The following is a 27,395-nucleotide window of genomic DNA, read 5'->3' on the forward strand; positions in this document are numbered from 1 at the left end:
TAAGGAAACTTGTGGTATTATCAGACAGAATGTCAGTGAAAGACATTGCGTTTGCATAGTGAATTATGAAGGTATTAAAAGATAGTAAAGAAGGTGAATTAAAGAATTAATTTGAACAAATAAGGTAAGGCTATCATTAAAAGAAAAAACTGTTCGAAAGATGTATATTAGAATTAAAAGTTGGATGTTAAAATTTAAAAAGATGTAACAGAGTAAAACCAAAGACTACTGGTAATTCCCATCTGGAAAACAGTAATTTGACTACGATATTGAAAAAGTTGGTTTTAAAAATTTCTTTATGCATGTGATGCAAAACAATTGCTACTTTATCATGAGTGCTGACATAGATGCAATTAGTGTATGAAAAATAGTAAAATTAGTATAGTCAGTGTCTCTAAAACATGAAAAAATAATAATGTGAGCAGTGTAAATTCATTTGAAGTACTGAAATATGACATAGACTAAATACCAGAAGATGTAAGAAATATTTTGGTATGTGTGGATGAAACACTGAACGTGGTTGTAAAATTAGAAATGAAAATTATCAACACACATAAAGGTAATAGGGATTTAAAACTAAACATGATGTTAGAAACTTTGAAGATCGTAAAGCTATATGAGAAAGAAATACATTTAGATATAAATGGTATTAAACTGTAAAGTTGTGAATGGAAATTTCTGAGTAAAACCTGTAGATGATCTATTATGATCGGAGAATAAAACAAGTATTTTAAAAATTGTAAGGAAATATTTGAATATGGAGTAAATGAAAACAATCCATATCGTTAAAATGAATAAAAAGGGATAAAATGTTGGAATTACGAGTGATGAGACGGAAATAAAAACATTATAATAAATAAGTTAAATAAGAATTAAGAAATATAAACGCATAAGGGAAATCATGAACGTAAGAAAAGCAATTAACAGTTATAGTCTTAAGTTTTTTTAAAAAAATATTCGGTAATGTAAGGAAGATATTGTTAAACATGTAAAAGAAATTAGAAATTCTGTAGAAAATTTAGTAAAAGAACTAAGATCACGAAAAATAAACGTTTCTTTTTAAATAGAATTTCAAACCACTAAGTTAAAGTGTGTATAGAATACTAGAATGGTTTAAAAAAGTAAATGAAGTTAAAATTCAGAATATATTGAACATTATAACGTTAAAAAAAGTGTGAAATTGCATCTAAAATTAAGTAGTGTAACAAATAAACAGCATGTGCGGGAACGTTTGTGAAATATAATATATAAGTTAAAAATCAGGGTATGCTGAAATGGTATGAAAGGTATGAAAAAAAACTAGTATGTGGAAATTAAATAAAATATTACAAATTAGAAACGTTAAGTATTAAAAAAATATGACAGTAAATAAATATGTTATTATGAACAGAAAACCTGAGAAATAAGTTAAAGTTTCATGGAAAACTAGAAAGAATAAAAGTATCAGAATAAAATTGAGTAATAAAAAAAAATTATTTTGTAGTTTCATTAAAGGAAAATGTTTTTTTTTTATATTTGTTTCTTTTACATTGTTTTCAGAGTCGCGCATTGAATAATTTTAACACCAGACTTTAAAAATATATTTCTAAAACATATAATTCACTTTTTCGTCAAGAGAGGGCTGCATCGACATTTCATCAAAATTAAGATGCAGAAAATATTTCCCGTTGCCAATTTTAAAAAAACTAACTTTAAATGAAAAGCAGGAGGTCTACAACTCAACCAGCAGTCTACCAACACCTCAACTCCACTCGTGACCACGCCTCCTAGTGTGATGACGTTGCCTTTGGCCCCACCCTCTGTGTGACGTCATTGACCACGCCTCCTGACCCACTGACCCACCTGCCGCGAGAACTGTCATTTTTATACTACTCCTCGCAGGAAATTTCTACGTCTATAAATGTCTGAGCAGAAAGAGGGTGTGTTGAAGTAGATAAAGGATTTTTAACTGCTTGGTAAGGGCATTATTTTAATAGCCACTGTTTTGTCTATTAAACACATAATTTATCTGTTTCTGCATAATTTTTGGCACTGTTCTTTTATCAGGACCTAATTCAGAAATGTAGATATGTTATGCATGTATATATGAATGTATGTGTTCATATATTTAAGTATGAATGTATGTGTATACACATACACATATAGGTGTACATGCATACATTTGTTAATCCGGTCCCGATAAAAGAAAAGTGCCTAATATTTTGTCAGTTGATTTTTTTTTTTTTTTGGTACACCTCCACCGATAAGCCATTAGAATATATTGATAAAGCAACGCACCATGTCACCAAAAAGCATTTACGTGGGAACCCATGATGTCACCAAAAAATATTTATTGTTCAACCCAGGTATATGTATAGCATTTTCCCAGATGGTTTTTCAGTAGCATGACTGCAGATTATGATCTCTCCAATGGGAATTTTAATGTTTTAGCCTAGTGGTGGACAGCATAGTGTAGTTTTGCTTGTTTTCGGCAAAATCTCATATTTAGCCTTCTGCATGAATAGACTGTAATGTGGCTTGCTTTAAAGACATCATGCGCCTCTTTCTTCTTTCTGATTTTAGAATTTTAATATCAAATTTGTAATATTCTCAGATGTCTCCTTACCTGAAAACAGATGACTGTGTATATGGTGAGAACAAAAGCACAAAAACTTAGACGTATATGTGTGTTATATAGAAAAAGGAGAATATAGAAAAACAAGTGGCAGTGAATGAATCATTGCAATAGATATAATGTTTCTTTCCTATGATGAAAATGAGTTATTAAAGGCCTAATGACATTACCGATAATGACTAATTTTCTCTATAGTTCAAGAAATTTTTAAAAAATACCTTAAAATGTGTGATTTACCATAACTGTGAACACTGCATTCAGATTTAAAGTTAGTTTTTTTTTTTTTTTTTTTTTTTTTTTTTTTTTTTTTTTTTTTAATATGATACAAGTACACAAAGGCTACATGCCTAAGGACAGGGATACCTTTGTGGAGAACTTCCTAAGGGAAAATAGCTCATATTCCTGTTACACATGAAGCAAAACAACCATGCAGCTAGTTCATTTGAGTGTGTTCAAACCTGGGTTGAACTACCAGTGTTCAGTGGTCATAACTTCCCAACGATTGGTGAGACCCGCATTTAATATGTATTAACAATATTTTCCTGCAACTGAAATGGCTCACAATAGACAATTGGTAAAACTGAGCAGTGTTGCTAGTTCAACCCAGTTTCAAATCCCAGCAAATGGATTGACTATATGGAAGTTTTTGTGGTTTTTTTCTATGTGTAACATGGAAGCGAGGAACTGTTCTTATAAAAAGTATTCCACAAAGGCATTCTTCCTCTTAGGCAAATAGCTGTTCAGTGTTTTGTTAGAATCTAAATAATGCAGTGTTAATTTGTAAGTATAATTATGATCCAAACAGAACTATATTCAATAATTTAAAAACTTAAAATTGTAATTTTAGAAAAAAGAATAGCTTTTTTATAGACTGTACCAATTGTGTTAATAGCAAAGTACAAAATAATTTCTTTAAAACACGTGGTATCATATTTCCCTTCAGAGTTTATACTCTATAAACACTAATGTAATAGTAATATTAAATACATCAAATGCTTAGCAGTACATAACAAATCTTTCCGAGTTTACTCTACGTTATGAACTATCAAACAGTATTTACAGAGAAGATAGTTCATGCATAGTGCAACGAATTTTGAAGAGACTGATTGCCTGTATGATGCAAACTGTTTTGTTACATTATTTGATATAAGCTAGTCAAAAGTAGATCACAAAAGGAGATATACCTGTTTGACATGTACAAAATTTGAAGAAATTTTTTATATACCACAAGGCACGTTTTTGCAGAATTTGTGATAGTTAACTATAAACTTTTGAAACCCTAGTCCGACCTTGGCACAAAATTAGCACCATTACTGTAGAAGTACATGCTGCCCATCTTTCAAAATATACGCCAGTTACCTCATTGTGGTTGTGATGCATGTATTGCTGTTAGTGATAGTTTATTTGAACAGTTCTTATAAATGTTAAACATTATTCTTTATAAATATTCATTATTAAAATCATATTTTGTTCTCCACACTTTTATTTATTTAAATTTTTAAACAATTATAGATTTATTTTCTGTTTTGTAGCTATGAAAAATTAAAAAGAAAATGTATTGTTGCTGAAAATTCTGAAATAGCAAATTATATTATTGATTGGTTTGTTGGGGATTATGTTGATTTGTCGATTAAGATATAATTTATGTCCTTTAAAACAATTTTTTTCCTGCATGCTTATATATCTTTAGCAATATACCATTGCAAGCATCTTACTAATAATCTTTTTAACTAATGAAACTAATTCCATGTATGCATACATGAGAATTAAAAATAATAGTTTAATATTTAATCAAGTTCAGTGACAGAAATATAGGTTGTAAAGATGAATGTTGAAAACACAGAAAGTAAGTTGAATGGCTCATATATGTAGAAAAAAAAAAGCGTTCCTAGCACTGCTACCTATTATTTCCCAATTTGGCAGAATCTGCATTTAGTTTGTCTTTCATAAAGATTCAGCCTATACAATTGATATTTATTTTTTTTTAATATTCAGAAATGCAGTGTTCCATAAAATTATAGCAGAGGCAACACTGCAGAACAAAAGTGCGTTGAGCGCTACATATAAAATCTGATATTTATTAATTTTTTTCAGTTTCACTTGTATTATTAAGATGCATGATAAAAGTACACAAACATTTTAAAAACATACTTATTAGAGAAAAAATGAGCATAAAATTTTTAATAGGAACATTTTGCAGAATTTTTTTTAACAAAAGTGAGCTCCTTGTTTGAAAAATATGATAATGCTAGAAATAGTATTACAAGATATGTGCCTGAAATTTTGCTCATTTTATGTTTTAATTGCATCATATAAAATTTTTACCCAAATGCACCTAATTTCAGCTTGCAATAAAAAACTGTCATTTTTTCTGTAATTTCTGATTTATATATCTGTTGGATTTGCGAAGTCAGAGAATAGAAACTGTCTACTTTTTTTTTTTTTTTTTTTTTAACTTTATTGGCAAGGAAACTATTTAAAATTAGGTAAAAAAAAAAAATAGGAGCCAAGATCCCAGTTTGCCTGGAGCAAAGAAATTCAGTTTTTAATTGTGTTGATATCATTATAAACTGTTATATGAGAGTCAGATATTTATCCACAAGTATGAATGAATGGTGGCATGACAAATATCTGTTATTATGCAAGCATCATAAATCCAATAAAATACACAGATGTTTTAGTAGCAACTATATAAATTTTATTCACAAGTTTGCCCATGATGATGAATGATGTGACATGAGAAAAAAATAGCAAATATATGGAAATGCAGTTGGTTGGCATTTTCGAAAACTTAGAATCTATTTTTAAGGTCTGGTTACAAAAGAACAGATAACTGTTTATATATATATATTTTTATTCAAACACAGTTCCATTGTGAATTAAATTATTAATCTTACTGTGAGGTTACCATAATCCCAGTTTTACGCTGAAAATTCTTTGAAAGAGAAATTTATAGACTAAATTTTCCCAGTTTTGCTAAGTTTGGCTTAATCAGTGAACTTGAAAAAGCAATCGTATCATGTAAAAATAAGATTAAAATTGTCTGATACTAGAATAGTAGAATAATGAAGATTTTTTTTTTTTTTTTACGTGCACTACATTTTCTATATAAGACTAATCTAAAAAATCTTTCGCTTTCTTATACGGAGAAACATAACCAAGCCATTTTCAGTTGTATAATGCTCGAAATCGTTCAAACATAGTACATATTCACAGATATCCACAAAGACTTATTTCAGATTTCCGAATCAAAGTTGCGAACCATGTTTACATCGAACGAAGTTGTTGATGCTGGGCAGAGCCATTCTTTGGCAGAGCTTCGTTGTGATGTCGGGTGTTGTGATGAAGCGACGATCACGTGACCTCCCTGCGCGTTCGGGGATTTAGCGCTGACCGAGTTGAGGAAGCTCCCGAGAAGGAATGGTCAGCCGTGGGAGGGAGGCTTATCTGAAAATAGGGATAGGGCAGGGCTCTCTTTCTTTAGCCCTGGGGATAGGGTGCCTTATCGGGTAGGGTAGGGTAGCTGCTATTTAACAAAACAAAACAAAAACAAAAACAAAAAAAAAAAAAGGGGACGTGCTTAGTTTTTTTTTTTTTTTTTTTTTTTTTTTTTTTTTAATTTAGTGATTTTAGGCATTTAGTAGTTATATGATAATTTGTAAACTTGCTTATTTATATTAAGTTCTTAAAAACGTATATTAAGTAGGTGTTTTAAGTGACTGATACAGTTAATTTCCTTAAACAGATATTAGTATGTAATAAAATGTTTCCTTAACAGTATAACTTCTTTGGAAAATAATTATTTTCTTACTTGCATTTACCCGAAGATTGAATGTCTACAATACTGTTATGTATTATTTGTCTAGTAATTTCAAGCTTTAAGTGTTTCTTATTTCAGTTTTGTTCAGTAATTAAAGTTAATTATTTATGCTTTAGTTTGCTTAAAGTTGGTTGTAAGATTTAAACTGTAATTTTGGTAAAATTTAAGTTTAAAAAACCTTAAATTTTTGTTTAAAAAGTTTTTTAAGTGAAGTTGTTTAACTTTAACTGAGTTTAGGGACTTAAAAAAGTTTTTATTTGTTTTTGTACTTGCTTGTTTTGACCTATAAGGTTAACTTAATTTTTTTTTTTTTTTTAAGTTTGTTGTTGCACTTTTAGTGTGTTCATTTTATTTTTTGGGGGGGTAGTTTAACTTTTTACCCCTTCTTTCTATTAACGTTTCTCGAATTCATATTTTCTGACTGGAGGTAAGGTCAATCAATTGTAAAAGAAACTCACTCTTGAAAATGTTTACTTATACTTATTTCTTCGGAAGAAACAAATTTTATTATGTGTGCATTTCATTTAATTGAACTTAATTGTTAAATAATAGTTTTAATATTTACTGTACTAAATTTGTTAATTGTGTTGAAAGCTATTCACTGGTTCAGTAATTTTTTTTCGTCCAAAAATTGTCGGCTTGGAATTCGCTTCTCAGAATTCCTTATCTGGGGATTGCTGCGCCCCGAATTCTTTTGCCAAGTACTTCATCATACGCGCTGCTTTGCATATTCTGCACCCTTTTGCTCAGGGATCTCTAGCAGAGAAATGTTCTGCTGGGGGATTTCCTATGGGGGGTGAAGGTTTCCGTTAGGTTACTCGCTGTAGTAGATCGAGACCCCGATTGAGAACACTGGATATAGTAGAAAGTGTATGCGTCCGCCGTAGAATATAGTTCTACCATTTCGAGAAGTAATATTGTAAAATTTACGCTGTCATACATGAATACTGTTGAACAAAGAGAACGGAAGGAAAAATTGTGTGAAACGATAGATTACGTTGCGTCCAGCTGTTTGTTTAAAAATTTGCTAAATCGCGTCGATCATTCGATGACGAACAGGAAGACATGCCTTTTTTTTGGCATTATTGGCGAAACTGCAAATTCCAGCAACCCCGATCTCACCACACCGTTGACGAGAAAAGCAGTAAGGCAGTGTTTCCAAACTTGGGGGCCTACGCCCCACAACGGGACAAAGCGACTGTTAAGGGGGGAAATTCGAAAATGGACTCGTCCAGAGTTTAAGGGAACAAAGGACGTTCAGATTTCTAAATATGCTTCATGAAGTCAAAATTTTTCGAAATTTCATTTTTTATTCCCCAAAATAAAGAAAAATGTAAGTGAATACGTAATATGTAAAAATGTTTTTAAATTGCGGTGCATTTTAAATATTTTATAAAGAATTCTCGCTGTAGACATGGACATTTAAATGCTTTTAAAAGGTATTTAAATAAATGACACATTATGCTTTCCAGACGTTTCTCGCACATTTCAGCCAATGAAATTATTTTATTTTTTACTGTAGAAATGGCAACAGCAGCTGCTTTCAGCTTTGTTTATATTGATCTTATATTTATTTCTTTCAGCCCTTAGTGAAATGAGGGGTGCTAGCAAGAAAAAAAGTTCGTCGTTATTCGGAGGCATATTTAAAATTTGGTTTCATACCCGGTGCATAAACCGTCAACTTCTGTCTTTTATGCCAATAAACGCCTGACCAATGAATCAATGAAACTAGGTCGTCTTGAGGCACATTTGAAGGAGAAACATATTGGTGATATTAATTCAGATTTGCATTATTTTCCCACTTTAAGGAAACATTTTGAAAAAAGAGTAATATTAAAGTCTCTATTTACTGCTCATAAATCAACTGTTAATCGTGCTTTTGAGGCTATTCATCAAAATTCATTACTCATCGCTTAATCTGGGAAAAGCCGTATTATAGTGGAGAATTTAATCAAACCATCAATATCAGCATTTAAAACTGTTCTAGAAAAAGATGACAAAGACGTTAAAGCTATGCCACTAAATAACAATACTGTTTGCAGAAGAAAGATGAAATGAGTGAGGATATTGAAAACAACTTGCTGAAAACAAGAAAATTTTTGGTGCATATGGATGAACCAACTTTGAGAGACACTGAGGCCGTACTTGTAACTTATGTAAGATATATTCATAAAGGGGATTTTGCCGAAGAAATGTTCTTCTGTAAACAGAAGCGTAGCTAGGGTTTTCAGCGCCGGGAACAACTGAAGATTTTGCGCCCCTTTCCTGTGTGCCACGAATGGAAAACACTTCATTCTAAAATTTCGTACCATCAATTTGGCGCCCCAATGATGCTGCGCCCGGGGACAGATTCCCCCCTTGCCCCACCCTAGCTACGCCACTGTCTGTAAATCATTAGAAAGCACCATTATCTCCAAAGATATTTATAGCAAGCTAAAAAATTACTTAGATATAAAAAATATGCCAATAAAAAATATAATACATCTTGTACTGCAGATGGTGCTCCTAATATGATGATTGAAAAATAAAATAAAGCACGGAATAAGAGAAAATGTTGCTTAAAATTGATAAAAGATGAGAATCCAGATATGCTTCTTGTGCATTGTGTTATTCATAGAAAAAGTCTGGTAGCTAAAAACAATTCGCCTGTTCTAAATGAAGTACTAAATTCAGTTATAAAGTGTATCAATGCTATTAAAGCTAGGGCCAAATGTGAACGTATTTTCCAGTTATTTTATGAAGAACAAAATGAAGACTATATGAGACTTGTACTTCACACTGAAGTAAGAAGGCTGTCGAAAGGGAACTGCTTGGAAAGATTTATGGAACTATTTGATACTCTTAGTTATTTTTTAAGCGACAAACCTGAAATGAAAAATCCATTAACGGATGATAACAAGGCAATTGTGAGTTATTTAGCCAATATCTTATTATATTGTGAGTTATTTAGCTGAAAAATTAAATATATCAAATAAACAACTTCAAGGAGCAAATAAAACTTATGTCGATGCAAAAGGAAGATATTTGGTTTCATTATCTTTGTTAAATTATGTCAGGCATATACTATTTACCAAAAAAATTTTGAAAAGTTTCATTGGCTCCAAAAATGTGACGCGACTACCGCTATACTTGTTATTGATACCGCTATACTTGTTATTGGCAATCATCTGAAAATTTTATCGGCTGATTTAAAAGATTTTATAACTTAAAACAAATTAATTTCCCAACTTGGATGATGCAGCCAATGCTAGTGGATTTGGCTGATATTTCAAATATGCAGTAAAAAAAAAGAACACGCACAAATGCAAAATGATGAGTCAATTAAAACTTTATTTAATATAAAAGGAGTTATGACATAGCTTTGTGAGGAAACCAGAATCAGATATCCAAATGCAACAAAGTTTGCAAGAGAACTATTGTTACCGTTTCCATCTTCATATTTTGCTGAATGCGTATGTAGTGCCATAAATGATTTGCTGCTAAAAAAAAAAAAAAAAAAAAAAAAAAAAGAAATCGGTTGGGTATAATGAAACCGGGGAGACTTGAGTCTCAAGTTATCTAAATTGGAACCTGACATAAAACTTCTTTGCAGCAAGTATCAAGCGCAAGGAACTCGCTAAATTTAAATAATAAAAATTACTAATACTTAACATAATATTAAAAAAAAACTTTCACTAAAATGAGTTTGTTCTTGAATTTCAGTTCTCCATGTTTTGAAAGTTCACTTACTGTGTTTGCTCAGAAAATTTCGTAGTCATTTCCTAAAAGCTATCATTCAAGTTTCTTTCGTGAACATTTCAATTTTTAAATATTAAAAATTATGTATATGCTAGGGGGAGTTTAAGAATTTTAGAGAGGGTTAGGTGGGGCATGGCACAAAAAAGGTTGGGAAACACTGAGTTAAGGCATTCATTCATTCACTGACCGGGAGGACAAAAAAGCAATTGTTATGTTATCTGCTTCATCTTCGACATATGTGTATAATTTTCAACCTCATAAAACTGGAAAACCTCATAAACTCAGGACTAAAGAGAAGGGCTAGCTCATAGAGCGTTTCCCCTGAAACAGGCAGTGAGGAGTGATGACGTAGCAATGATGGCACTGAGCCAACACCTCCTTATAGAAGGAAGCCGGGACACTGAAGCGAGGGGAAGCTCTGACGTCACAGGTAGTCGTCTCTGACTCACCTCGCTCCTTCAAACAAAATCAAAGCCCCGTAGTTGAGCCAAGAGCGACGAACGTGGAGTGGTTATTTGCGTTAGCGACAGAGTTTTTATATTGTCTCGTGCTTTTTTTATATATTGTCTCGTGCTTTTATAATTTCATACGATACCTCATAAATGCTGTAGCCACATGTCGTGGTAATTATAAAAACGGACCAAAAGTGGCTGTATTCAAGTTTCCAAATGAGACTGAACTCCGGATGAAATGGATAAGGAGTCTACGAAGAAAAGATGGCTTTCAACCTACTAAACATACCAGAGTAAGTTCAATTTTACTGCATTTTTTATGTTTTGTATCTTTACATTTTTTTATTACTTTTATTGATAGGTATGCGATGTTTATGCTTATGATATTAGATTTTGATCTGTGGGTAAGAAGTTTTATGTTTGAAAGATTTTAATCTTGTGCTGTGTAGCGAATTTAATTTAATTAAGTGATTCATAAAAATCAAAATTTTTATTTGTAATTATTCAAAATTTGAGCTACACAAGTTTGGTTATATTCTTTTTGGGCCTATTAATTCTAGTGTAATATATTTTGGCTTTCCGAGTTTACGCGAACTGCGTCTTCAATCTTGTACACGCAAACAATGGATAAGTATTTTTGTTTCTACGTAATAAACTCAGTTTTTCATGTCAAAAATTAATTTGATTTCTTAGTATTTAATATCATTAGTTGCAGAAAAATTAGCTCTTTAATTTGGCATAACTTTCATTTTTCTAACTTTAATTGCATTTCAGTTATGAGCTTTAATGAGTAGATTTTCTTCGTTTCGCTTGTTATTTAGTTAAAGGGGGATGAAATGCCTTCTTTCCGGTTGAAAAGTCACTTTTTGCGAGTTTTCAGCGTTCTTTCGTTGGGACCCTTGCAGGGTTGTTGAAATTCCTAATCTCCCCCGGTCGCAGGTGGTGGTTATTTGGCGAGGGTTTGGCGACATAGATTTTCCGTTGAGGTTTCAAAATAGTGGTTTTGGCGAGTTTGATAACATGAGGGTATGCTGTGGTTGCAACTATTTCAACTTTCGGCGAAAAATGGGTTGCGCCAACTTGGCAGTCCGGCGCTCTCCCTTTTAACGGGTTGTTTTAGGGGACGAGCTCACTTTTTTTTTACACTTTTTTGCACTTTCTACTTACCATCTGACGCTGTCTCGTTGGCAGCAGAATTTCATCTCGGAAAATGCATTTTTCCGCCTTTGGATCTACGGGCCTCTTGCCCTGGAGTTTTGAACGAGGGACTTAGTTGCACGCATTATGACCTCGACTAAATTATAGGCTCCTCATTGCCGTGCCTTAATATGTAAGTTACTCAAAGATAATTAAAATAGGAAAATGCAAAGAAGAGTGATGCCTAGTTCTAGCGCCGTTAAGAAGAAATTTCAGTCTCTCCTCCATGAATAGAGTATCATCCACATCGATAATCCAAATCTTTAAGAATTAATTGCCGCCATCAAGAGTCTTCTGCATCGCTAGCTCCGGTGTCCCACGACCAAAAATGCTAACTTCAATATTGGATTGGACATCAAAGAGAACCTCCGTAGTGCTTCTTAAATCAAAAATAATTGCCGGACTTTTTGGAAAACTATCCACCCACGAACTCTTCTCATTTCTACTACGCTCAGCAGCCGTCCTCCTTGGCATCTTGATAATTTTTAAATATGAGGGCATTTCTCCTCCTCCTGTTCATCTGCAGCTTGTATTTCATAAGCTAAGTTCCTTTTATTTGTTTTCTTTTATTTGTTGGTCGGATATTTAATAAAAAAAAGAAAAAATTTATAATAGGCAATTCTTATAGTAAAGTTTACTAGACATTTCTAATAAGTAATTCTAACAACTAAAATAGTTAATAGTGATTGAAATAACTTAATTAGTTGAATTAAAACTTTTGTAGTTGAGTAAACTAACCTAATTCTAATGAAATCATTTTGTTGTCCATAAAGTAAATTATTAGATTGGCCAAGGAAATATATCATTATTTAAATTAGTTAATTGAAACTGTGAATGTAAATTAGTCAGATTGGTTAAGGAAATTATTCTTCATTAAATTATTTAATTGAACTTGTGAATTTCTTTCTTGGTGAAGATTGATTGGTAAAGGTGTCATTAGTTGAGCTTCTTTGCTCCTCTTAGGGATTAAATTGCTTGTAGGATGTAATAGCTGATTTAATTAACATATTACCCGGTTAAATCATTCTTTTGAAAATAGAAAGTTACTATGTGCAATAACCTGAATTACATTGGTATTGATTATTCTGAGTTAAATTGCTTGTAGGATGTAATAGCCTGATTTAATTAACATATTACCCGGTTAAATCATTCTTTTGAAAATAGAAAGTTACTATGTGCAATAACCAGAATTACATTGGTATTGATTACTCTGTGTGAAATGTTTTTTTTTGGAATGTATAACTTGTTAATTATTCTTTTTTTTTCTCCCCGGGGAGGGTATTGTTAATTTATCCAAAGTTTTATCTGATCATATTTATCTGAATGTACTAGCCATAATAGTTTGATATTATTGAGTCTAAGATAGAAGTAATATTACTCTGTAGAGGTATGCATTTTGTAGAAAGCAATATTTTACAGTTCAGCTTGAATATGATTTGCTTACTAAGTTAATTCTGCACTGTGTAAAAATCAATATGTTAACAGTACTGATTGAATATTAATTGCTTACAAATTACTGGACTAAGTAACTCTTAAAAATTTTAATAAATAGGCTCACTTTTCTAGATCAGTCAATGTTTAATTATTTCGTTTTTTGTGTGTGCTCAATGATTTTCACCCGTCTCATTCTCCAATTGATTTCAGGGTTAATCCGAAAACACAACGCAAATGTACAGGGCTTATTGATGTTAGTATATTACTGTTAAAAAAATAATCTTAAGTGTTATGTGAACAGAGTAGGAAACCTTATTGGTACCGTGATTATTTCACCATAACATTATTCGTGCCATTGGGTTTGTCACATAACATATTGGTGCCGTGAACTTTCGAACCAAATTTTTAGCACTTAACAATTTTTGTTGTGCTGTTTATTTTTGCATCATTTTTGGCTTGCGCTTATAGTGGAACTTAATTTTGACTTGAGACTGGTGATTGTCATGTGCACTATTGCATATTTATGTGAAAGTTTTCTTCCACATGTCTAGGCTTTTTACTGAAACCCTACTCGTTAGTTAGTTACAGTGACAGGCCTATACAGTGGTCGTATTACTGTGCTTATTTTATACTTATTGTTTGAGGTTGCATACCAGATATGTACTACTGATACACATTTGGACTTTAAAACTATTGTATCCAACACAAACATTTTCACGCAGTACCTGTTTAGTTAAGTATTTTGTTTTGTGCAAAATTTTGTATTGCATGTTTACATATTGATTTTGAGGATTACTGTTTCACACTTTTGCAACTGTATGTTTGCAACATAAGGTTAAAAGGCACGCGTGTTAATCACACATTGGGATACATCCCTACTTTATGTGCTGGAAATTCCTGATCGCAGTTTAAAATGCCAAAGAAAGTGTGAAAACGAGCAGCCAGAGCGGCTAGTAATAGTGCAATAGACTGGGAGGAGAGTCAAGAAGTAATGGCTCTATCAGTTTTTGGTTCTGATCCCCTAGATTCTGTTCCTATGTTCTCAGGTGCAGACAAGGGAATTAGTCTGAATGACTTCTTAGATAGGATTGATCTCATTGCCACTCATGTGGGTTGGTCAGATGAAGATAAGTTAACAGTGATCAGAGTCAAGGTGGCAGGTGAGGCGGCAGAATTAATTAGGAATAATCCTAGGTTAAAGAAAGAAGCCAGTCTTGACTATGTTGTGAAAGCGTTGAAAGAGAGGTTCAGTTCAGTGCACAATTTGCACTCTAACATCCGTGCTCTTATTCAGGCTTTTCAGAAACCACACGAGTCAGTGCGACAATTTGCAGCACGCATAGAGGCTCTTTCGTACAAAACTGTACCCGTGGAAAGAAGCAGTGATCCTGCAGCAGAAGCACAGAGACAGGATTTACTTCTGTCAGTGTTTATCGAAGGATTGCAGTTGCATTTGCGACGCTTGTTGCTGCCACAGAATCACAAAACTTTTGCATCTGCTAAACAGCATGCAATTATTGAGGAAGACATGTGGGCTAAGAGCCATGCTAGTAGTGATTTTGCAACAGCTGAGGTTAGAGCAGTGAATGCTGCTAAGCCAGCAGTCAAGAAGGCAGTTACACCGCCATCGGTAACCAACTCAGAGCTCACTACAGCTATTAAGATGCAGCAGGAAAATATAGCTCAGCTTACAAAAATGATGGGCTCTCTCCAAACACAGGTGCAGAGTTTAATATCACGAGGTACTCGTTCAAGACCCAGACAGCCTCGTTGTTACAGATGCAACAGAATAGGGCATGTTAGCAGGGACTGCTATGCGAATATAGTGCCTAATCAGCACTCTAGACAGGGTCAACAGAGATTTCGAAATAACCAAACAGCCAGGAGACATTCTAATAACACCACACCAGCTGTTTCGGGTGCTCCAAATACCACAAGTGTGGCTACAAATGCTTTGAATACCCAAGCACCAAGTTTTAATTTAAACTAATTCAGGGTGGGGAGAAACCAGTCTCCGTTTCGTCTCCTAAATCCCTTTTGGAGGTGCCATCGGTTTTTACAGTATCCACTAGTGAGGCGTCTTTGCCTATTGTTGAGGGATCTATTTTGGGGAATAAAGTAAAGTTTTTATTGGACTCAGGGGCAACTGTAAACATCATAGAAGCTAAATACATTCAATGTTTTGGAAATAAAATCTCATTGGATTCATGTAACATATATTTAAAGGGTATTGCTGCAGAAAAAGTAAAAATAAATAAAAAATGAATTTAACAATAGAATTTCAACAACAATATTTTGAAACAGAATTTTTAATTACTGACACACCTCTTTCATCTCAGTATGGTGCTTTATTAGGAACTAAATTTCTTGCAGACCACAATATGCATTTGGATTTCTCCACTTCTCAACTCTTAGGATCAAATGTAATTCTTAAATGGAATCTAAGTCAGCCTAGTGCTATGAGTAATAAGGTTTTCTCAACTTCAGTTTCTCAGTCATTTTGTTACTCTGTAACCAAACATAAATTACCACCTTTTTTCTGAAAATATCATTAAGCTCACTGCTCGTTCTGTAAATTTCACTACTGATACTGTCTTAATAGAACATGCTCAAAGTCAATTTTCCATAGCCAGGTCAGTTAATCAGACTTCTTCATCTAACGAATTTTATGTCAAAATTGCAAATTTTTCACCGAATACACTACATCTCAATAAAGGAATGAAATTGGCCAGTGCCCAACCTGTGAATGTCATCACACATAACTCTGAACTTGTAAACAACACCACCATAGAAACAGGGGAGGATTTCGAGTCTTGGGGTGGTGAATTTGATCTTACACATTTACCTGAGCAGCAACAACAACATTTATCACACCTTCTCAATCAGTATAGTAACATCTTTGCTGCCTCAGTCACTAAGTTAACAGGGTGTGACACCATCTTACACAACATCAACTTGCGTGATAATATTCCGGTTAGGCAAAAGCCTTACAAGGTACCTTACCATCTCAGGGATGAATTAGATAGACAGGTAGCAGAGCTGCTTGAAGCCAACATCATTCAAGAAAGTGACAGCCCTTACAGTGCTCCTGTTTTATTTGTGTTAAGAAAGCGGATAACACCTACCGTTTAGTCACTGACTTCCGCAAGTTGAATGAGAAAACGATAGAAGACAGTTTTCCTCTGCCTTCCATGATTGAATTGATAGAACAGTTAGGAGATTCAAATTATTTTTCCACACTTGATTTAACTTCAGGGTTTTTCCAGATGAAAATTCATCCTGATGACACCTTCAAAAGTGGTTTCTCGACTCCTTCTGGGCACTATGAGTGGTTACGAACACCTTTTGGCATGCGAAATGCTCCTAGTTCCTTTCAAAGGTTGATGTCTATAGTTTTGGCCAATCTTTCACCATTAAAAATAGGGATTTACATTGATGATATTGTCATTGCTTCTAAAACTTTTGATGAACATTTGGAAAAATTGAAGTTAGTTTTTGATAGACTAAAACAGCATAATTTAAAACTTAAACCTTCTAAATGTCATTTTCTGAAAGAACAAATTACGTATTTGGGATATAAAGTTACCAAGGGTATTATACAGCCTGATGATAAAAATTTAAAGACCATTCAGAGTTTTATTGCACCTAAAAATAGGAAAGAAGTTAGGCGATTTTTAGGCCTTATTGGCTTTTACAGAAGGTTCATTCCAAATTTTGCCCAAAAGGCACTTCCTTTAACTCAGCTCACTAAAGATAAAGTTCCATTTTATTGGTCACATGAAGCTCAGCATGCTTTTGATATTCTAAAAGCTGAACTTCTGAATGAACCCATTTTGGCTTTACCTAATTTTCTTAAACCTTTTTCCTTTTGTACAGATGCTTCTAATTATGCATTGGGTGCTGTCTTGTGTCAAGAAGATTCTAACGGTTTCCAACATCCAATTTGTTATGCTAGTAGAAAATTAAAAGGTCCTGAAACACGTTATAGTACTGTAGAGAGGGAAATTTTGGCAGTTGTTTGGGCCACAGCACATTTTAGACAATATCTTCTTGGTAAACCATTTACTGTATATTCTGATCAAGCTTCATTATCTCATGTTTTAAAACTTAAAGATCCCACTTCTCGAATTGCACGTTGGATTATGGGTTTATCCCAGTTTGATTATAAGATTGTTCACAAACCAGGTAGATTAAATTTAACAGCAGACTATTTATCTAGAGCAGTAAATGTTACACAGTTAATTCAAACTTCCATTACTCCTGAATTGTTGGATTTATTCAAAAAAGAACAAGCTTCTGATCCTTCTTGCCAACAGATTGTAACTGATCTTAAGAATAATAAGTCTCCTACACCTAATTCTCAGATATTTTTTGTAAAGGAAGATGTTTTGTATTGCAAATACAAGAAACCCAAGTCACGTTGGCAGAAACAAGATAGACTAGTTGTTCCTAAAACACTAGTATTAAGAATTTTGCAGGAGCATCATGATTCTCTTACTGCTGCACACTCAGGCTATCACAGAACACTTCATAGAGTTCAAAAGTCTTTTTTCTGGAAGGGTATGCATAAACAGGTGCACAATTACATTAAGTCCTGCCACTCCTGTATCCAGAGGAGGGGTCATAGACCTGCTCATAAGGCTCCCCTTATGAGAATGCCTATGGCTACCCGTCCCATTGAGCGAATTGCGATGGATATAGTGGGTCCCCTTCCAGTTACTACGGCAGGCAACAGATATATTTTGGTTGTAACTGACTATTTTTCACGATGGCCTGAAGCTTATCCTTTGCAGGACACTACATCCATATCCATAATTGAGAAATTAGAACAATTTATTTCAACTCATGGTATACCTCAGCACATTGTTACAGATAAAGGTACTAATTTTATTTCTCAAGCTATAATGGAAGTTTATAAGAAATTGGGGATTACTAAACATACTACTACGAGTTATCACCCACAGTCTGATGGTGTAGTAGAAAGATTAAATGCCACCTTAATTAATTCACTTAGCCACTTAGTTTCTCAAACTCAGGAGGATTGGGATAGACATCTGCCTTTTGCCTTATTGGCACACAGAACTGGTCGTCATAGTGCACTTCAGGAATGTCCAGCTTTTATTTTATATGGCAGGGATTTGTGCTTACCAATTGATTTATTATTGCAAACCAATTTTAGAACTTATGATGACACAAACAATTATTCTAAAGATTTGGTTTTGAGATTACAAAAGGCTTTTAAATTAGTCAATCAGAATTTAACAGAGGCTGCTGATAAGCAAGAAAATTTACGTGGAAAGAATTCTCATGATAAGGACATAAAAGTGGGAGATTTGGTGTATTTATACACTCCGGTAGTTCAGCCAGGTATGGCTAGAAAACTCTCTAAATTGAATCAGGGACCTTTCAGAGTTATTGAGAAACTGACTAAAGTTAACTATAAAATTTCTTCAATTACAAATCCTGATCGGATTCAGACGATACACGTGGACAGACTCACGAAGGTACCAGAGAGAATTATTTTTCCCACACTTCAAAAGGATGACTCAATTTTGACAGATAATGTAAAGAACTCATCACACGATTCACCTTACCATCTAAGGCCTAGAGATACACATGGTTTTGTGTCGGAAAAGTGAAATGAAATATTTTGAGAAATAGTGTGTTTTGTATACAATTTTGGTTAAATTATTATTTGTTTCTGGTAATTGTATTCTTGTAGTCAAATTTTATAATCAATTAGTATAGTTGTTGTAGTCTTCTTGGCTTATCATTGGTCGAGTGTTGCATTTGGATTTTACATGTTTGGCATGTGAGGTTGTGATCAAGTTGTCTTGGCTGGGAACTTTCTAGTCTCAATAGCCCAGGTTTGTTTTTTTTGGAGGTTTTGCTGGGCTGGTCCCCGCTTTTCTCATTTTCTTAAGTTCAAAATTTTTTTTTCTCTCTCTCTTGAAATCCCTTAGCCATGGTAGTCGGGATTTGTTTCGATTAGAATTTTTGACTAGATAGTTTTCCAGTCAACTCTTCGTGGTGATTGCCTTCTGTTCTTCTTAGTGCAACTCGTTTTTAGTTTTCTTATGCCAAGAATTTATTAGTAGTTTAGTCGGCGCTGTACAGTCGCGGTGTTTACTCATTTGCCCTCTCGTATTGGTGGGGTGTCAGTTCTTAAGGAAGTGAAACTCTGTGTGTTAGGGAAACTTAGAATTTATACGGTACACTTTTTCCTTAAGCGTACTTTTGAGTTGATATTGTCACTTCAATGGGTGATTGCAAGAACTAGTTTGTTTACATTTTGTGTCAAGCGCCAATAGCTCTTGAATTGTTTTGCTTTAAACACTCGTATACTCAGTGGTGTTTGTTTATTTACATATATTTTGTTTTTACACACTTTTCACTTGATTTGCCTTTGGGGGGGTTTCGTGATTTTACATTTTACTTTTCACATTTTATTTTAGGGCGTGTCACGTGTTGTTTGACAACATTTTTATTTTGTTTGATGTATGCTTGTTGTGTGCCAGGGACATTTCTTGACCCTCTTACTCGGTTCACTAATGGATTTGCTAACCATACAATTATGGTAGGATTGGATTTGCTAACCATACAATTATGGTAGGATTGGATTTGCTAACCATACAATTATGGTAGGATTTGGATTTGCTAACCATACAATTATGGTAGGATTTGGATTTGCTAACCATTGTTTTGGTAGGATTTATATTTGCTAAACATGATTTATGGTAGGATTAATTATAAATAGGTATGTGTGTCCTTCTTTGTGATTAACATGTGGTACCATTATGTACTGTTTTTTTTCCCTCTTCGTATTTAGTAACTTATGTAAAACTTTTCCATTGTCTGTGGGTCCTAAAATTTTTTTGGCTTCGCCAAAAAAATTTTTTTCACGATCATCGGAGGGATGTTGTGTAGCGAATTTAATTTAATTAAGTGATTCATAAAAATCAAAATTTTTATTTGTAATTATTCAAAATTTGAGCTACACAAGTTTGGTTATATTCTTTTTGGGCCTATTAATTCTAGTGTAATATATTTTGGCTTTCCGAGTTTACGCGAACTGCGTCTTCAATCTTGTACACGCAAACAATGGATAAGTATTTTTGTTTCTACGTAATAAACTCAGTTTTTCATGTCAAAAATTAATTTGATTTCTTAGTATTTAATATCATTAGTTGCAGAAAAATTAGCTCTTTAATTTGGCATAACTTTCATTTTTCTAACTTTAATTGCATTTCAGTTATGAGCTTTAATGAGTAGATTTTCTTCGTTTCGCTTGTTATTTAGTTAAAGGGGGATGAAATGCCTTCTTTCCGGTTGAAAAGTCACTTTTTGCGAGTTTTCAGCGTTCTTTCGTTGGGACCCTTGCAGGGTTGTTGAAATTCCTAATCTCCCCCGGTCGCAGGTGGTGGTTATTTGGCGAGGGTTTGGCGACATAGATTTTCCGTTGAGGTTTCAAAATAGTGGTTTTGGCGAGTTTGATAACATGAGGGTATGCTGTGGTTGCAACTATTTCAACTTTCGGCGAAAAATGGGTTGCGCCAACTTGGCAGTCCGGCGCTCTCCCTTTTAACGGGTTGTTTTAGGGGACGAGCTCACTTTTTTTTACACTTTTTTGCACTTTCTACTTACCATCTGACGCTGTCTCGTTGGCAGCAGAATTTCATCTCGGAAAATGCATTTTTCCGCCTTTGGATCTACGGGCCTCTTGCCCTGGAGTTTTGAACGAGGGACTTAGTTGCACGCATTATGACCTCGACTAAATTATAGGCTCCTCATTGCCGTGCCTTAATATGTAAGTTACTCAAAGATAATTAAAATAGGAAAATGCAAAGAAGAGTGATGCCTAGTTCTAGCGCCGTTAAGAAGAAATTTCAGTCTCTCCTCCATGAATAGAGTATCATCCACATCGATAATCCAAATCTTTAAGAATTAATTGCCGCCATCAAGAGTCTTCTGCATCGCTAGCTCCGGTGTCCCACGACCAAAAATGCTAACTTCAATATTGTATTGGACATCAAAGAGAACCTCCGTAGTGCTTCTTAAATCAAAAATAATTGCCGGACTTTTTGGAAAACTATCCACCCACGAACTCTTCTCATTTCTACTACGCTCAGCAGCCGTCCTCCTTGGCATCTTGATAATTTTTAAATATGAGGGCATTTCTCCTCCTCCTGTTCATCTGCAGCTTGTATTTCATAAGCTAAGTTCCTTTTATTTGTTTTCTTTTATTTGTTGGTCGGATATTTAATAAAAAAAAGAAAAAATTTATAATAGGCAATTCTTATAGTAAAGTTTACTAGACATTTCTAATAAGTAATTCTAACAACTAAAATAGTTAATAGTGATTGAAATAACTTAATTAGTTGAATTAAAACTTTTGTAGTTGAGTAAACTAACCTAATTCTAATGAAATCATTTTGTTGTCCATAAAGTAAATTATTAGATTGGCCAAGGAAATATATCATTATTTAAATTAGTTAATTGAAACTGTGAATGTAAATTAGTCAGATTGGTTAAGGAAATTATTCTTCATTAAATTATTTAATTGAACTTGTGAATTTCTTTCTTGGTGAAGATTGATTGGTAAAGGTGTCATTAGTTGAGCTTCTTTGCTCCTCTTAGGGATTAAATTGCTTGTAGGATGTAATAGCTGATTTAATTAACATATTACCCGGTTAAATCATTCTTTTGAAAATAGAAAGTTACTATGTGCAATAACCTGAATTACATTGGTATTGATTATTCTGAGTTAAATTGCTTGTAGGATGTAATAGCCTGATTTAATTAACATATTACCCGGTTAAATCATTCTTTTGAAAATAGAAAGTTACTATGTGCAATAACCAGAATTACATTGGTATTGATTACTCTGTGTGAAATGTTTTTTTTTGGAATGTATAACTTGTTAATTATTCTTTTTTTTTCTCCCCGGGGAGGGTATTGTTAATTTATCCAAAGTTTTATCTGATCATATTTATCTGAATGTACTAGCCATAATAGTTTGATATTATTGAGTCTAAGATAGAAGTAATATTACTCTGTAGAGGTATGCATTTTGTAGAAAGCAATATTTTACAGTTCAGCTTGAATATGATTTGCTTACTAAGTTAATTCTGCACTGTGTAAAAATCAATATGTTAACAGTACTGATTGAATATTAATTGCTTACAAATTACTGGACTAAGTAACTCTTAAAAATTTTAATAAATAGGCTCACTTTTCTAGATCAGTCAATGTTTAATTATTTCGTTTTGTGTGTGTGCTCAATGATTTTCACCCGTCTCATTCTCAAATTGATTTCAGGGTTAATCCGAAAACACAACGCAAATGTACAGGGCTTATTGATGTTAGTATATTACTGTTAAAAAAAATCTTAAGTGTTATGTGAACAGAGTAGGAAACCTTATTGGTACCGTGATTTTTTCTCTATAACATATTGGTGCCATGACGTTTTCTCCATAACACTTGCCTGTTTTAATCATTTCAAAAAAATATTTTCCTTCAAAGTTTTATGAATGAAATAAAGCTCCATATAACAGGAATAATTCTAAATTTAGTAGTTACATAAATGCCAATAATTTGTAAATGCTTTTTAGTATACTGTGCAGGCAGATTCTGTAGTTATTCCAAATTTATCATAATTTATATGACAAGGAACTACTAAGTAATCGTAATAGGTTTCATTTTAAAATTTTTGTAATGATATATGAAAGTTTGGTATGATGTATTCAAGGTAATTATTTGTATTTGGTAACCAGTGTTTGTTGTAAACAATTATCTCAAATATATAATTTTCTTTAAATGTAAATAAAGCTGTAATCATTATGATGAGCATTCCAGATTTTACAAATTACTTAAATTATACACGTAATTAAAATGATATTACTGGTTTTTTAATTCGTATTTATGTATCAAATTATTTATTTAAATCATAGGGCTTATTGACTTCTGTTACTAAATATTAACATGCATCTAACTTTTGTACTCACAACAAGTTGATTTTTGAATATTTTCTTTTATAGGTATGTGAATTACATTTTCGATCAGATGAAATAATACGAGAAATCGAAATGTATGATGAGAAATCAGCGAAGTTAATTAAAGCCCCAATTTCTAGGCTACGTTTGAAGAAAGGATGCATACCTTCTCAGTTCCCTGATGGCCCATCCTACATGTCATCAAATTCTGTATCGAGAATGTCACCAGAAAAGAAGAAAGCTCGTTTAGAAGAGAAATACCTGGAGAAAGCGATAGAAGAAAGTTTGAAAATGAAAGAACGGTATGATAATGAACGATCATTTGAAAGTTTAATTGAATTCAATAATTGCCTAGAACATCAGATTTTAGAAACATTTTGGACAACTGTACATACTGAAAATTCAACTATGTTACTTGATATTTTAAGTGACACAGCTCCAGAAATTCAGAAATCGGTAGTAATAAATGAGGATTTAACAGTATGTGTTTATATTAAAAACATCGCTATAAAATCTATTGGTAAATTTGTTTTCCCTCTAAAAATTAGTAATGTAAATATGTTTCTAGAAGTACTAAAGGAAGTTGAAAGTCTGTCTCATAACTTACAAAATGAAGAATATATTAAGAATTCTATACAAATCGTGGATGATATGCTTTCAGAATTGAAAAGAGTGTTACCTGAAAAAGAAACTGAACTGAACTTCCTTTCAGAGCAAGTAAATAAACTAAATGTAAAGAAAGAGAAGTATCGATATACTCCAGATTTACTTATTTTTTGCAGTTTGTTAAACTCGATCTCACCGCATGCATACAAGTTTTTACGACATTCAGGTTACATTTCTATTCCCCATCCACGTACTATTCGTAGAATTTGTTCAATGTTTTCTCTTAATCCTATTACTGAGCAATTTAATGATGACTTTTTAGGATATGTTAAACAAAGATGCAAGGATTTAGAAGAAAATGATAAAACTGTAATTATTATGATGGATGAAGTGCATTTAAATTCATGTTTCGATTTTAAAGGAGGAAATTTGTGTGGCATGGCCTACAACTGTGAAAAAGCTGCTACAAGTGCTTATGTTTTTATGATACGTAGCTTATTATCACCTTTCAAGGATGTGGCACATATATTACCAGTTAAATCATTAAATGCTGAGGATCTGTATCAATATCTTAAGAAAATTATAATTGGTTTAGAAAATATAGGTTATAGAATTGTGGCAGTTGTCTCTGACAATAATTCAATAAATAAAAAAAGACATGTCATTATTTTGTATGCCTCCAAAAATTAGTGTATAAAAACCCTGCAGACTTATCTCGGCCACTATTTTTTGTTATTGACTCAGTGCACATCTTGAAGTGTGTCAGGAACAACTGGATAAATCAAAAAACTTCTGGGCAATGTTTATTTTATCCAAATTTTGAAAATTTTTCCAAGGTCGAAACAGCGGCATTTGCATGCATAAAAAGTCTCCATTCATTAGAGGCAGGCAGAATTGTAAAATATAGTTATGGTTTGACTCTGAAAGCTCTGTATCCAACCAATTTGGAAAGACAAAATGTCAAGCTAGCATTACAAATATTTGACAGTCGTCTTGCAGAGGCAATAATGGTTATTGGTAAAGAAAATAGTATTTTAAATTACGAAACAACAGCTGAATTTATTAAAATTATATCTACATGGTGGTCAATAGTCAATGTCAAAAGTATCTTTAAAGGACACCATAAGATGAATGAGTATCAAAAGCCGTTAACTGTGCAAAATGATGATGTTAGATATATTTATTTAAATAAGTTACTTGAGTGGTTAGATCAGTGGAAACTTTTAGGCTGTTCTAGTGGTGGACTAACTAAGGAAACACATTTTGCATTAACACATACTAGCTATTCGTTGCTCGAAATGGCAAGGTATTGCATTGAGGAGCTAAAATTTACTTACTTTTTACCAGGAAAAGTTCAGACAGATCTCCTAGAGAATAGATTCGGAAAATATAGACAGCTGGCTGGTTCACAACATAATATTTCTATAAGGCAAGTATATGAAACTGAAGCAAAATTAAGATTACAAAGTCTTCTGCCAACTGTTATTAAATCATCAAAGTATGGAGGAATTCCTATTTATCTAAATTGTAAAAACCTGTGTATTGAATCTCTGGAGCAAGAAAATATTGGATGCACTTTCTCAGGAAGAATAACTATTACAAATGAAGATATACAAAATGTTCAAAATGACATACCAATTTTAATGTATATAGCTGGTTACTGTAGTTATAAAGTTGTGAAACTATTAAGCTGTGATATTTGTAAAGGCAATCTAACTATTGATAAAGAATTAATTGTAGAAAATGAAGGACAGTCTTGGATAAAAAGATTTGATAGAGGACTTCTATATCCTCATCCTGATGTACTAAATTCAGTAATATATAATTATGTTGTTATTCAAAAACTTGTATCTGAAGAATTTGAGAATGAATTTTTATTTTCTGCACATCAGAGGGATATAGCATGTAACTTAACTCTAGACATACTGATAGAAAATGACATTTTTTTAAATCTAGATGATTGCCCTAAAGCTCATGAGTCACAGAAAGTGTTAAAGCAGATTCTTTGGTCATCACACATTTTTAAATAATTATTGCAAATTAAAGAATGATACACTAAACCAGAAAAGCATTGCAAAAGAGCGCAAATTAAAAACTTTAAAGCATAAACAAAAATATAATGGGTGTTTAGCAATTAAACATTTAAAAAATGTAGGTTTTAATTCAAATGATGCTGTATTTCATAGACTAGTAAGTTTAGTAACTTTAATGCATGTAACAAGACACAAAAAATTAATTGAGCAAAGCCTAGTGATGTTAGTTCAGATTTATTTCTGTTGAAAAAATATTTTCTCATCTAACAGTTACTGTTACACATTATTGTGAATTCCTTATTATTTTTTTTCTACTCATGTATGCTGTCTGTTTAACCTTGAGATCACATGAAAAGTAATAGTAACGAAAAATTCATTTCTATGCATCTATGTAAATAAGTGTCTGGGTTGTATTTTAGGTGGTCCTTATTATTAATGTGGATATCAAATTAGTGTTAACATATGGTAAGATTCTTTATCATTATAATTGACTTGAAATATTGAAAAATTCATTTCCTTGCCCTTAATTTGTTGTGTAAAAAAGTGTCTGCGTTATGTTTTTATGTGGCCACTACTTTTATCATTTGGGTATAATTTTGGTGTTAACATGATAAAATACTTTATCAAAGTAACAGTTATATGTTTCAAAATGCTTACAAAATGTTATGTATATAATAACTGCCACTGTTATACTGGTAATGGGTCATTATACTTTTGTTGATATGGACAGATATTGACTGTTTTACATTCAGATGACTTGAAATATTGAAGAAGGCATGTCCTTTTTTTAATTTCTCATCGCGTAAAAAAGTGTCTCGGTTTGTGTTTTAGTGCGGCCACTACTTTTATCATTTGGGTATAAGTTTGGTGTTGACATATGGTAAAATGCTTTCTCCTGATAAAAGTGATATGTTTCAGCATGGGTACAAAATGATATGTATATAATAACTGCCACTGTTATACTGGTAATGGGTCATTATACTTTTGTTGATATGGACAGATACTGACTGTTTAACATTCAGATGACTTGAAATATTGAAGAAGGCATTTCCTTGCCTTTAAATTGTCATTGCGTAAAAAGGTGTCTCGGTTTGTGTTTTAGCGCAGCCACTACTTTTATCATTTGGGTATAAGTTTGGTGTTGACATATGGTAAAATGCTTTCTCCTGATAAAAGTTATGTTTCAGCATGCTTACTGAATGATATGTGTTGCATAATCGAGAAAATATTGTTAAGAATTTTATTATTACTATTTTTTATTATTATTGTCTATTTTTCAAAAGTGTGTTTTTGTTTTATTATTGTGGGAAGCTGTAACTATATGTCTTTTCTTGTGTGGCAACAACGCTTCTGTAATTCTTCAATTTGAACTTTTGGATGTGTGCCAAGTTTGATGGCGTAATGCTCTGGTGAGAGCGTCGATTGATTTTGTAGATGAAACATGTTGTTTCAGAACGTTATTTCTTTAAAATATGTAAAATAAATGTTTTGTTTTCTGAACTCGGATTA

The 27,395-nt window shown here is 32.8% G+C and overlaps 1 protein-coding gene across 1 annotated transcript; it reads left to right on the forward strand.

The window, feature by feature from the left end:
* Positions 1–10,675: 10,675 nt before the first annotated feature.
* LOC146993249 (uncharacterized) lies at positions 10,676–27,386 on the forward strand. Its single transcript, XM_085807011.1, has 2 exons — positions 10,676–10,917; positions 23,293–27,386. The coding sequence occupies exons 1-2, from the start codon at positions 10,858–10,860 to the stop codon at positions 24,541–24,543; spliced, it is 1,311 nt and encodes a 436-aa protein (XP_085663137.1). The 5' UTR covers positions 10,676–10,857; the 3' UTR covers positions 24,544–27,386.
* The last annotated feature ends 9 nt before the right edge of the window (positions 27,387–27,395 follow it).

The sequence above is a fragment of the Stegodyphus dumicola genome, chromosome X1 (genome assembly GCF_044657685.1).
Source record: "Stegodyphus dumicola isolate Sdum_Otavi_A_Nest chromosome X1, ASM4465768v1".
NCBI classification, from domain to species: domain Eukaryota; kingdom Metazoa; phylum Arthropoda; class Arachnida; order Araneae; family Eresidae; genus Stegodyphus; species Stegodyphus dumicola.

What these genes read in the sequence shown, in the direction of transcription:
- LOC146993249 (XM_085807011.1), top strand. Translation starts at nt 10,858, where the DNA reads ATGAAATGGATAAGGAGTCTACGAAGAAAAGATGGCTTTCAACCTACT. An exon ending in AACCTACTAAACATACCAGA is followed by an intron (nt 10,918 to 23,292) that starts GTAAGTTCAATT and finishes TTTCTTTTATAG; the next exon opens with GTATGTGAATTACATTTTCG.